Source organism: Phaethon lepturus, unplaced genomic scaffold, assembly GCF_000687285.1.
Source record: "Phaethon lepturus isolate BGI_N335 unplaced genomic scaffold, ASM68728v1 scaffold44004, whole genome shotgun sequence".
Taxonomy (NCBI): Eukaryota; Metazoa; Chordata; class Aves; order Phaethontiformes; family Phaethontidae; genus Phaethon; species Phaethon lepturus.
The window spans coordinates 56,222-68,340 of NW_010538133.1; the positions used below are offsets into that span (position 1 = coordinate 56,222).

The 12,119-nt window shown below is 45.1% G+C and overlaps 1 protein-coding gene across 1 annotated transcript in view; it reads left to right on the forward strand.

The window, feature by feature from the left end:
• LRRK1 (leucine-rich repeat kinase 1) overlaps positions 1 to 12,119 on the forward strand; it is a gene marked incomplete at its 3' end in the record, with an annotated part of 69,090 nt that overhangs the window by 52,899 nt on the left and 4,072 nt on the right. Inside the window, exons 20-27 of the mRNA XM_010286669.1 lie at positions 2,764 to 2,935; positions 4,361 to 4,524; positions 5,775 to 5,914; positions 7,488 to 7,728; positions 9,174 to 9,340; positions 10,459 to 10,656; positions 11,329 to 11,606; positions 11,794 to 11,988. Coding sequence (XP_010284971.1) covers positions 2,764 to 2,935; positions 4,361 to 4,524; positions 5,775 to 5,914; positions 7,488 to 7,728; positions 9,174 to 9,340; positions 10,459 to 10,656; positions 11,329 to 11,606; positions 11,794 to 11,988 — 1,555 coding nt within the window. The remainder of the gene's footprint in view (positions 1 to 2,763; positions 2,936 to 4,360; positions 4,525 to 5,774; positions 5,915 to 7,487; positions 7,729 to 9,173; positions 9,341 to 10,458; positions 10,657 to 11,328; positions 11,607 to 11,793; positions 11,989 to 12,119) is intronic.

The following is a 12,119-nucleotide window of genomic DNA, read 5'->3' on the forward strand; positions in this document are numbered from 1 at the left end:
AGTTGGAAAACTTTCCAAAGCAGGTCTTTGTCCCCTCGGAGCACTGAGGCTGGTGACAGGCTCAGCGACCAGCACGGAGGGGCAGTGACACCGCCAGGGCTGTGGCCATGAGCAGGTGGAAGCTGTAAGGACTCAGCCAGCGCAGCTGCAGCTGAGATGATGTGAGGCTCGTGGCTGCTGGGCCTGAAATATAGATGGGCTGGAGTCATCTGTTTCCAGTGAAAGATCCTCACTCCAGAGTATGGCAGAAAACTTTGGGTAATCAATAATTATGTCAGCCCTGAAATTAGTAGTATTTTATTTCTAGTGAAATCAGGAAAGTGTAGCTTCAGTAGCAATGTGATTTTCTTAATTTTTAGACTCAATAGGTGTTGAACAATAGTTTTCCTAGGAATGGTCTAGGAAACCTCATTCTCTTTAAATGTTAATGAGTCCTCCTCCCCTCTGCCCCCCAATCTCTTTTCCTCTGGGCAGACTTCCCTGCTATTTTTCTCTCTCCCATCTGCTTGGCGACAGCCTGTTGTTGCGTTAACGGTGAAACCATAGTTGTATTGCACTTTTGATGTGGCATTTGCATTTCACTTCCTTGCCCTTCCAGGACAGCATGGCTGCATCGCCCTGAGCCTCTCGGGAGCTCTGAATGCCAGCACAAGTGCAGCATTCTCTCTGCTGTCATTATGCCTGTCACTTATCCAGTCCCGGATGCCAACAAATTTTCTCAGGCTTAACACAGATAAAGCAGCAATGTTTCTGCTTAGTCCAAAATGCCTTTTGGACTCCTTGTCACTATCTGCCATTTTTCTCCAAGGCAATTACATTGTCTGTGCCTCGGGAACAAGGAAACTGCTTTTTCGTGGCCTGCCCAATCTTTTTTAGAGTGATCCAAGCCACATTAGCAGAATATTCTTCCCACTGACGGACTGTAGCTGTAGCGGGTTGGATTAATTTAATGTACTAGCCAGACACAGAGCAGTTATTTGTTACTGTGCTTCTGCAATTATTGTCTAGATTGCCAGATAGGGTTTCTGTGCAGTCAGTAGAGAAAGCAGCTGCCAGTTTCTGTTCTGAAAAGGTGGATGGGGGCATGTTTCACATATTTTCAAAATTTGCATTGGCTGTTGTTCAAGAGCATCGAATCACCATCTGTATTACAATCCACTATATAGTTGTGGTCCAGAAGGGCCTCACTGGCCTTCTTATGATCCTAAACCCTTTCTTGGGTGTGCTGAGGAAAATTTATTGGCTGTCATATGATGCATCCACTTTTAGTTTGATGCGCTCCACTTTTCTGCCTAAGCTGCATGCAATTTAGCTTTGTTCTGATTGTTAAAATAGTGTTGAAAGTATGACCATACTTACTGTAATTTATAAGTGAAGACAAATTTTTATCAGTTTTCCATTCCAAAGATGTTTCATGGAACAGATAATTTGATCATGTAAAATGTCATCAGATGTTATGGACCGTGACATATGGAGAGAGCTGTTGTCTGGTGATGGCTGGTTTTTTCTGAGCTGATATTTCAGGTTTTACACAATACTGCAGCTGCTAGAGAGAAAACGTGATAGGCTTAAAGCATTGGATTTGGACCCAGCATTAGTTCTAGTAGTGTGTCTAGTCCCTGCCACTATTATTTTGGTCAAGTCCCTTGGCCGTTTGCCTCATTGCTGTCATTATGCCCATCAGTGATGAGCCCCAGATGCCGACACATTTTCTCAGGCTCAGTGCTGATAAAACAGCAGTGTTTCTGCTTATAAGCAAGTAAGATATTTGATCATATAGGCATCTTGGAATGTATTTGGTATAGAAGAGTATTGCTGTTAAGAGATTTATTGGCAGGTATTGAAAGCTGTAAGCTCATAGTTTTCAAACCAGTTCTAGGCTTCCAAAAGGTTTTAGCTTCCCAAACACTAAAGGTCAGGACAAATGAATATTCTGTGCTTACTGGGAGATATGAAAATAATTTGAAAACTGCCGGCGTAGCTCTGTTACTTCTGACTGGTCAGACTCGGATAGCGCTGAGTCTCTTCCACACTTGGGCAAAGAACCTAATAACCTGATTGTAGGAGGAGACTGAGCAAGACAAGTGATATGTCTGCTGGCGTCAGTCTGGCAAAGGGAGCTCTTGCCCTAGGAGTTTGTCAGGGATGTGGTAGGGAGTCCAGCAGCTGCAGTATGGTGCAGCAGGAAACCCTGTCACATTGACCGGTAAGATGCTCTCGTTCTGGGACTGGGATGAGAGCCAGAGCAGTTCAGTCCCTGCAGCCTGTAACTGCCTCATTGCCACCTCCCACGACACCCCGTCTCCCCACCTTCTGGGCTTACTGCAGCTGAGCTGCTCTAGGTTGGTTTTGCATTTATGATCTGTTCCACACAGGAGCTGTAATTTGCTGCTTACTACCAGGGCAGAGTAGTAAAGATACCAAAAAATGAGTGCCAACATCACAGCTGTTCTAATGACTTATATTTTAATGCATTTAATTTGTGATTACACAAATCTCCTGCTCATTACATCAATTTTAGGCCTGTCCAATAGCCCTGGCTGAATTATGTAATGTCTGTTTTGCCTCTGCTTGCTTCCATAGTGTAAATGAATTTCTCCATGTATTGCTGCAGTGCCTTTAGTCTAAAAGCTTTTTTATATGCAGTAGGCTGTGCCATTAAAAATCTCTTTGGAGGCTGAATCGCCTTATTATCCAGTAACAATGTACTCACTGTTACAAGCTGTAGCTAAAATCTGAGCTGTTGAATTTGATGTGTTTCAGCTACCTCCTCCCTCATCTGCTTCCTACCAAGCCAGCATTAGATATCCACGGACTCTGCCACCAGACCACAAACACAGTCCAAAGGGTCTTCAAGATGAGTTTTGTCCCTGTTGGCTTTTGGCAAAGATTCATAGCCCGAATGTTAATTAGCCTGGCAGAGATGGACCTCCAGGTAGGTTACCGTATCTCTCTGCAAGCAAAAGAAGACAGCTAAAGTTGTTGTTCAGTTGTAAGTGTTCGTGGGTGTCTCTTCACATCCAGCTTGCTTCAGTCACAGACTTCAATAACGTTATTTGAGTAAATAGGGGGAGATGAGATTCTGCAATCAAAATCTGATTCTGTTTTCACAGTAGGTGTCATTTAGAGCAGCAAGTTGGCACTGGGAAAGAAAGCCTGCGTTCTCCACAGCTTCTTTAAAACATGATCCCCTGGAAGATCTCAGTACCTCCATCATCTTCCAATTACAAGTAATTGGAGTTCTGTCTGCAGCTCTTGTCCATGGCTGTTGCACTGGGCCAGACTCTGCTCACGTTGTTTGCCAGTGGAGATCTGGAATAGCTCCACCGAAGTCAGCTATCTGAATCTATATGTGTTTAAATGAGAAGAAAATTACAGGACTGTTGCCTTAATGGGGTAATGAGTGCAAGCAGGCACCCTATTAGTGCAAGTGGTATGCATATCGTTAAAGTAGTCTTTGTAAAGTTTTGAAAGCTAAGTGAATTTTCGTGTTGTTACAAACATGTTTTCGCAGCAGCTTATATCTGAAAACATAGCCCTGCTGGAAACTGTAATAAAGACCTGCAAAATATTTTTAGTATGACTGTGTATCTTCTTAACAGCTATCCGTTTTAAACTGTGTTCTTTGTCATTGATGTACAGAACATGGAAAACATGATACCTCTTTTTGGAAAGTCCTCCGTGTTCCAGGCTTCTCAGACCATGTAATAACTTTACCTGTTTTAACGGGCTGTCTTGGCAACCCCTTGCTTACAACCTCATGGGTACTACATAACCCTAGAGCACCTTTGCTAGGAACCTCATCCAGTCCTCACTGGCGTGAATGGAAGGGATCCCAGGCGTCAGACCCGTCTTGCGTTAGAGCAACGAGTACCGTGGAGTTCTGCAGATTAAGTCTTTGGTTTTAAAACAAAAATACATTTTGCTCTAAGTGCTGATTTGAAGTGTCTTGGAGAAAAGCCATCTTCCTCCCACTGAGACAGGTGGAAAAGTTAACGCTCTACATTGAGGGTAGACTTAATCATTCACTAGAACATTCAGCTCTTCTTTGGGTTTATAAGACTGTTGCAAATGCAGAATTCATACAACAAATGTCACGGTTATAGATTAACTTTGTTCACTGATGTGAAGTTGTTTCTTTTTGAGTGGCATGAAAAATATTTCCACTACTGCAAAATCAGCTTTTACTGTGTGTATTTTCAATCCATCGCAAGATTTTTTTATGAGCACAAGTTGCTCTTTGATGGAAAAGGTATGATAGTACCTGTGAAGGCCAAAAAAGTCACTTTATTGCTCGATTAAAACAACATCCTTATGAGAAATTTCAATAATTATTTTTATGCTTTTCTGCTTCTTTCAGCTTTTTGAAAACAAGAAGAACACCAAGACAAGAAACAAAAAGGTGACCATCTACAGCTTCACCGGCACCCAAAGGAACCGCTGCAGCACGTTCCGAGTCAAAAGGACTCACACTGTTTACTGGCAGGAAGGTCTGTTCGTTACCTTTGATGGAGGCTATCTTAGGTAATTTGTGTTTGTAATGCAGCATGCATGACAGGGGACTAACAGAGTGTATGAAACACATCATCTGAATGGAGATGAATGGGCCTGACTCATGGTATATGCTCACTCATCAGTAGAAGAGGAGGCTCTTCTAATAGACATAACTCATCTGGTTAACAACTGGTGACAAAAATGATGAATAACTGATTGTTTGGCAGTTCTGAACAGATCAACCTTATGTGTTATTTCAGCCACAAATTTAAAGAAATTTAAAGAAAACAGAAAGTGATATTCAGAGCAGAACGTGTTGCTAGCATAAAATCATAAAATCCACTGAATCCTAAAACTTCACCACTGTGTGGCAGTAATCCAGATCGATGGAGGTCCTTCTGTGCTATCAGACTGCATGCAACAGGACTATGGCTGAGTGGTTTAAGCTGGCCAAAGCAGTGTCTGCTGGTTGCAAGCCTGGAGGAAACCTGCTGTACGTATTCCTTCACGAATGCAGAGAGTAGGCAGCCACTTAAGACTTTGATCTTTGTAGTATCTGCAGATGCATTTGCTCTTCCAGTCCCTGGCAAGATAGGGAGGAACCATTGGTGCTGTTGCACGGTTGGAGACCAGAAGGGCACAGTGACTTTCCTGAGTTCATCTAAGCAGTCTGCAGCTGAGTAGAGACCTGGACCCAGACATTGCAAATCACACGCTGAAATCCTTAATTCTGGACCATCGTGGGGGTCATACTCTTATCTCTGTGTGTACTTCAGGGAGTTACAGAACTCAGCTCTTTGTATTAAAGCTACTTTTTTTTTTTGTAGGAATTGAACAAAAATTGTTATGTCTATAAACATTTCCAAACAGTTTTTGGAAATTATTGTTGTTGTTATTGTTATTATCATCATCATCAGGCCATTGGAGTTTTATTACCAATTTTTAAAGCTCCTAACCCTCCAGCATTCTATATGGAGTATTTCTGTCAAAACTCTCCATCATACTCAGTTCACTTAGGCCAGAGTTTTCTCTGGGTCTGACCTTCTGTAGCATTTACCCATTGTGAGCAACCAGCATTTCTGTGTAAGAATTCTCTTCTGAAAGTCATTTGCAGAATAGACTGAATTGAAAATCATCCTCAAAGCTAGATTGCTGTTTATTTTGATTACTTATGAACTACATGTTATTATGTAATTTAGGTTTCCTGTGAGAAAGGAAGTTTTTTGACACCGATACTTCACAGAAGCTTCATGCGGTTGTCTTTTGGCTTTCTTACACAGCGTCGAGTCTTCTGATGTGAACTGGAAAAAGAAGAAAAGTGGTGGAATTAAAATCATTTGCCAGTCAGAAGTGAGAGACTTTTCAGCAATGGCATTCATCACAGATCATGTCAACTCTTTGATAGACCAGTGGTTTCCTGGTAAGAGAACTACTGTAATTTTCCGTGCAGTATTACGTCTTTTTAACAGAAGGTTCTTTGACAGAGCTCTCCAGGTGCACAATATTGTGTGTTAATTGAAGACCCCTCAGGCTCTGACAGTCTCCAGCCAATAAAGTTTGAGAAAAGCTGATAACCTGCAGACAGATGAAGATTCTTTGCCAGCACACCTTGGTCTAGACATTGTGTCTTTCAGTCCATCAGTCACAGCAATCACAGCTGAAACATTACAGTTCAAACAGGACCTGCTTCCGTGGGAGTTCAAGAGACTCTTCCAGTGCTCATAGCAGGGACAGGATTTGGCCCAGACTACTTGGCACTGTCCCTTATGGCAGAACTCGTTTTGGCATCAGCTGGGATCAGCATTTGCCCACCATTTCTAACACCCTGTAATTTATACAATTGTGATGTGAGAGGCATGAGTGAATATGATACCAAGGACTCTGTGCCAAGGTAACTTCCTTGACTCCTGCAGTTGTTTTTCCTGTGATCAGCACAGATCCTGCTGTTACCCGGCAGGCTGTTTGCAACCCCAATACACTTTGTTTAAAACCAAAACAAAATCTGAAGTGTTCTTTGTCGTCCCACACTGGTCCAGAAAACAGTGCCAAAATCTCTTAATTGGAGGCTCTCTGGAGGACACAGTTGTGCACTCTCACATATGCATGTTCTGCATGTTATGAAGATAAAAGAAGATTTTGCCTTTGGATTAAAATAATGATAATGTTGATCACTGAAGCTTGAGAAGAGTAGTGACGTCAAAGGCTACGGCCTGTATTCACCCTGCCTAACTGTAGGCGTTTAATGGAGCCTGTCACCACAAAATCCCTCTGTAGTTCGTGGGAGAGGTCTGAACATCCCGAAGGTTTAGTCTTGGCAGAATCCACGTTTCCCCCTGGAGGGGCTAAAAACATCGCCCATGGGGAGCCCACAGTGACCGTGTTCCTAACCTGGGTGCTGCAGGCGAGTGCTTACTCCTAGCCTGCACCTGAAGTGCCCAGCCTGGGCGCAGCGAGCCGTGCCTCCCAGTCCGCTCCGGTTCCCGTTCCCATGCCTGCTCTCCGCCTGAAGCCATCTGGCAGCTCGCAAAGCAGACGTGGTTGGGGCTCCTGGGCAGCCTCACAGCTGCCTTTCTTCTACTGCACGGTCATGCCCGTTAGCGTACGCAGTGATCCGTATATGTGGTTCACACGGAGACATCCAGCAAGTAGGAGGTTCTCTTCAATGCTTTATTCATATACTTCTGATTTCTACTGGTCCTGTATATATTTTCTTCGCAAGCTTATGCATTACCTGTGACCAAAGCAGAGTAGCTGTTATGTCAACAGTCCTGTCTCCTCAGTACCGTCCCTGCTATATACTGTGTATACTTTGCAAAAAGCTATTTTCTTATTCCAGTCAATACACTGCAGTAAACTGCTGCTTTCATGAGTGTGACCGTTCTCAGCCCGTGGATCCAGGTAGTGACTGTAGACATTTGAATACTCTAGGAGCTGTTGTTCTTTCTCAGTTTGTGTGGGTTATGTTGTTTTCTGTTTGCTTGCTTGCTTTGAAGCACTCACGGCCACTGAGAGTGATGGCACGTTGCTGATGGAGCAGTATGTGCCCTGCCACATCTGTGCAGCTTCCAAGCCAGAGGATAACGAGAAGGCGGAGGATGCGCAGTACTTTAACATGGAGGACTGTGTCCTGACTGCCATTGAACTGGACTACATCACATGTCCTAACCACCCTGACATCCCCGTTTCTCTCCAAGAGCTGGTCCCAGAGCTTTTCATGACTGATTTTCCTGCCAGGTAATGTTATTTGGTAGCCTTTGCTTAAGTTGCCATGTACATGTGTAATTCAGTTGGATTTTTTCCCTAAGTCATCTCTGCTAGAGGAGCATACTGACCACAGGAAACAGATTCATCCACTCTCAATCCCTGCTTTGGCAATTCATCCTAAACTGCACTCCTGGTGGTCAGCACACTTGCTTAGACAATCGCGGTCTGCTGACCCGAGTCATCACTTTGGGGGGTCCTTTGAGATCACTGTGGTGCAATGTGAAAGTCCCTTTCTAAAGCCGCAGCTGTCCTGCATTGCCCAGTACTCTGGCCAGAGCCTTCTGTAGTTGGAGTCTTTCTGAGATCCCAGAAAGGAGATTTTAATATGGCAAAACCAAAAGGAAGTGCTGCTGCGTCACAAGATTGGCACTGAAATGGCCTTTAGTTTTGAAGAGCGTGTAGGTGAGTAAATTTATATAAACACCGCTAGAGAATTCACCTTGAGTCGAGGCTCCTGCTTGGCTGAGGACTGTTAGCTGTGTTGTAGTAGTAGTGTGGCAGTCCTGAAGAGCTGCAACAGCTCTTCCCTACCCATAGCAGCTCTGCCAAATCTTTAAGCTGCTTAACTGCATTCCGAGATGGGTTCGGTATTATACGCCTTATTACTTAGTGTGTAGAGCAAGAGACCTCCTGTCAGCAGGCAGGACAGGAGACCAATGTCTCTTTTGGTTCACACTCTTTCAGACCAATTTTTTGTGCCCAATGCAGAGCCATGAGACCTCTAGACCAAACAGTGTCCTGTTGGCTGCTGCCAGAGCTTTCTCTGCTCCCACTGGCCCCTGTTCCTTTCTTGGGGTCATTTTACTGGGCAAACACCCCATCGGCTCATCACGACAGCCCTCCTCGCAGTGCTATCTCCTAGAGATTTATTTGACGTGTGCAAGGCGAGTGGAGATGTTTGAAGTGTGAACAGCTGTAAAAGTAGTCTCTGGAAGAGTGGGGAAATGATGAATTGCAGCCTGGGAACAGTAAGCTGATTTGAATAATCAGGTTTCAGAGTGTGGGGCTGTTAATAAACATCCTGTCCTGCTTCGGCGGAGAAAAGAGGAACAGGAGGCAAATGAAGCAAAAAAATCGTTAATACAGATAAATAGTACAAGTATCTGTACCTGTGTCATCTGCTTGGAAAAGAAGCTTATGTGCTTTCCAGATCTGTTTGATTCTTGTGGGATAAATTAGTAAAATGCCCTTTTTTCTTATTTGCCCAAGTTACCTTTTTCTGAGAGAAATCTGTTGTACAACATGAGCCAGCATAAAGTACATTGAGATGACCAAGATAGTTTGGGTGATCCAGTCCTCTCAGTAGATAAGACAAGAACCTATTAGGGATTTGTGAAAATGGAAATCACATTAAAACATGAATTTACAACATCTTTGAAACTTTTAATTAAAAAGACTCAATCTCTTTTTGGCAGACTGTTCCTGGAAAATAGCAAACTGGAATGCAGTGAAAATGAAAACAACGTTCTCGGCCAGGGTGGAAGTGGGACTGTTATATATCGGGCCCGATACCAAGGAAAGCCAGTGGCTGTGAAGAGATTTCAGATTAAAAAATGCAAGGGTTCTCCCACTTCAGCTGCAGGTACAGTACACAGAATCAGTGTCGGAATCTCGCAGTCTGCGATCCCAAGCTAAGACCAAAGAGCCTTTGCTCTCCGAAGTGCTGGCAGCACCTGTTTAAATACGGCTTTGAAATATATTCCAAAACTGATGTGTTTGCATGGAGGAGGAGGATACACCTTAAAGAGACCTTCACGAAAGCACTTGTAGCGATGAAGATCATTGGCACTGCAGGAAGGTTCTCTCCTGCGGGTCAATGGGTGCACTCATAGGGCGCCAAGGCAGAGCCCTTGACTGGGGTGGGAGGCAAAATGTCATCTCCTGTTCCCAGGCTATTTGGCAACGAAAAGGGTGGATTTGCATGGGTTTGCACTAAGGACTTGTGGGTCTCCACCTTTGAATAAGTCTTTTACCCCATCTGTGCCAGCAGCTACAGAAAGCCAGTTGGAAATCCTTCTCAGCCTGCCAGCTGCTCCAGGCAGGGGCAGGCTCTTGTACTGCACATGCTGGCTGTCGAGCGCAGGTTTCCAGCAGAGCCTCAGTCCGTGGGCAAAGGAAAGGGGAAAGTGCCTGGCTTTCCTCATTTTTGTCAGGGAAGGATGCAGTGAACCCCTGAGCTGTGGAGGAGGCCAGCTGCTGTCCCAGTGACAAATAACCTTTGGAAAGACCAGGCCTGCCTGAGCCATGGTGGTGTCCCGTGGGCAGAAGGACAGTTGCTGTGAAAGGTCCCTCTTCTGGTAGGGCAGCTGAGAAAGGGTAGGGAAGACTCCATCCACCAAAGGGTCTGCAGTGTGACATCCACACCCGGAGAGTCCCTGCTTTAAAAAGCACAGCATGAGTTTTCCAAAGTCATGCAAGTGATACACGAGAACAGCGTGTGCCAGACACACTCGAGGTTGGTGTTAGTGGACCAGGGGAGCACTTGCTTCCTGAGGCAGATGTGTATGTCCTGCTTATAGCCAGTGTCTGTTAGTGGCTCATGCATCAACATGAGGGTGCAACTTAAAGTCCTGCTGTTGGCATAACCCCATAAACTGCCTTCCTCCTGCAGCATTTGCTCAGTGATTAGCACCTTCCAAAGAGTTCCTAACTTGGTTTCTCAGCTGGGGCATGAGAAGGGGTTTGTTGGTTTTTTGCCAGATACCATGCTGAAACACCTGAGAGCCATGGACGCCATGAAGAACTTCTCCGAGTTTCGCCAGGAGGCCAGCATGCTCCACTCACTGCAACACCCCTGCATCGTCTCCCTCATTGGCATCAGCATCCACCCTCTCTGCTTTGCCCTAGAGCTGGCCCCTCTGGGCAGCCTCACCACTGTTCTGTCTGAAAACTCCAAAGGTAAAAGCAGGGTCTTCCTCCTGGGAGAGCTCACTCTCCGAGTCACAGCAGTGATACGTGGTCAACAACATTTAAATTACTGCTTGATTTACTGAAGGGGTTTATTTCCAGACTAGGGGAAGTGGGAGAGATGGAATTGCTCTTAAAAGTGTGCCTTTGGGAACCCAGTAAAAATTGATGCTCAGGATTTTCAAAACTACTTTGGAGACCTGGATTTTCAATTTCTCTGAAAATTAATAAATGCATATCACTTCAATGCTGCATGGGTAATGCTGTATTCTTACCCCTGCAGATGGGTGTCTGGCACTCTAAAGTCTCTCAAAATTATCTGTATTTCTGTTGCTGTCAAATGAACGACACTAATTCAAGATAGGTTGAGACCATCTGACCCTCTTGGCACCTTGGCTTTGTGTCAACTTTCAGTCAAACACTAACTTTCACCAGAAGATTTAGGAGTCTAGAAGTGAAAGGGTTTTAAAAAAGACTCTAATAGAGCTTTCAGACGTGTATAGTAACACGAACAGTGTCATTTCAAATCGTGGCATTGAGTGATGTTTTAAAAGGTTGTTAGTTATTGCTCTGGAGTTTAAAGGAGAAAGAGAAGCGGGGGCGGGAGGAGAAAGCAGTTATTGCAATTACAAGAACTGAAGACAGGCTGTTCCTTTGTGCCAGGGTCTTCCTTTGTGCCGCTGGGGCACATGCTGACACACAAAATAGCGTATCAGATTGTAACAGGCCTTGCCTACCTGCATAAGAAGAACATCATCTTTTGCGACCTGAAGTCAGACAATATTTTGGTGTGGTCCCTGGACGTCAAAGAGCACATCAATATCAAACTCTCCGACTATGGAATCTCCCGGCAGTCGTTCCACGAAGGCGCGCTTGGCGTGGAAGGCACGCCGGGCTACCAAGCTCCTGAGATCAGGCCTCGCATAGTCTACGATGAGAAGGTAACCGTGATGTATCCGTTGGGGCAGACCCTACGTGACAGCAGTGGGTGGCTGGCGTCGTGCATGGGGCTGAATTCCCCTCTATGTGCGTGGCATGCAGCACTAGCTTTCTACCGTGGCCTTCCTTGCTCTCCTCTCCACCCACCAACGGAGGTTTGCCCTGTTTTTTTTCTGTTTCTGGCTCTAGGTTGACATGTTCTCATATGGGATGGTCCTGTATGAGCTGCTGTCTGGTCAGCGGCCCGTGCTAGGACACCACCAGCTCCAGATTGCAAAGAAGCTGTCTAAAGGGATCCGTCCTGTTCTTGGGCAGCCGGAAGAAGTGCAGCTATATAGGATGCAGGCACTCATGATGGAGTGTTGGGACACTAAGCCAGAAAAGGTACAAGACAACCCTTGTGACCAGTGTTTTCTGATCATGTAGGTACAGGGATCTGGCAGCCCTCTTCACGCAGGAGAGCTAGCCTCAGTCTCGGTACAGCAGAACAGCTCAGTTGCCCCTTTACCCTTCCT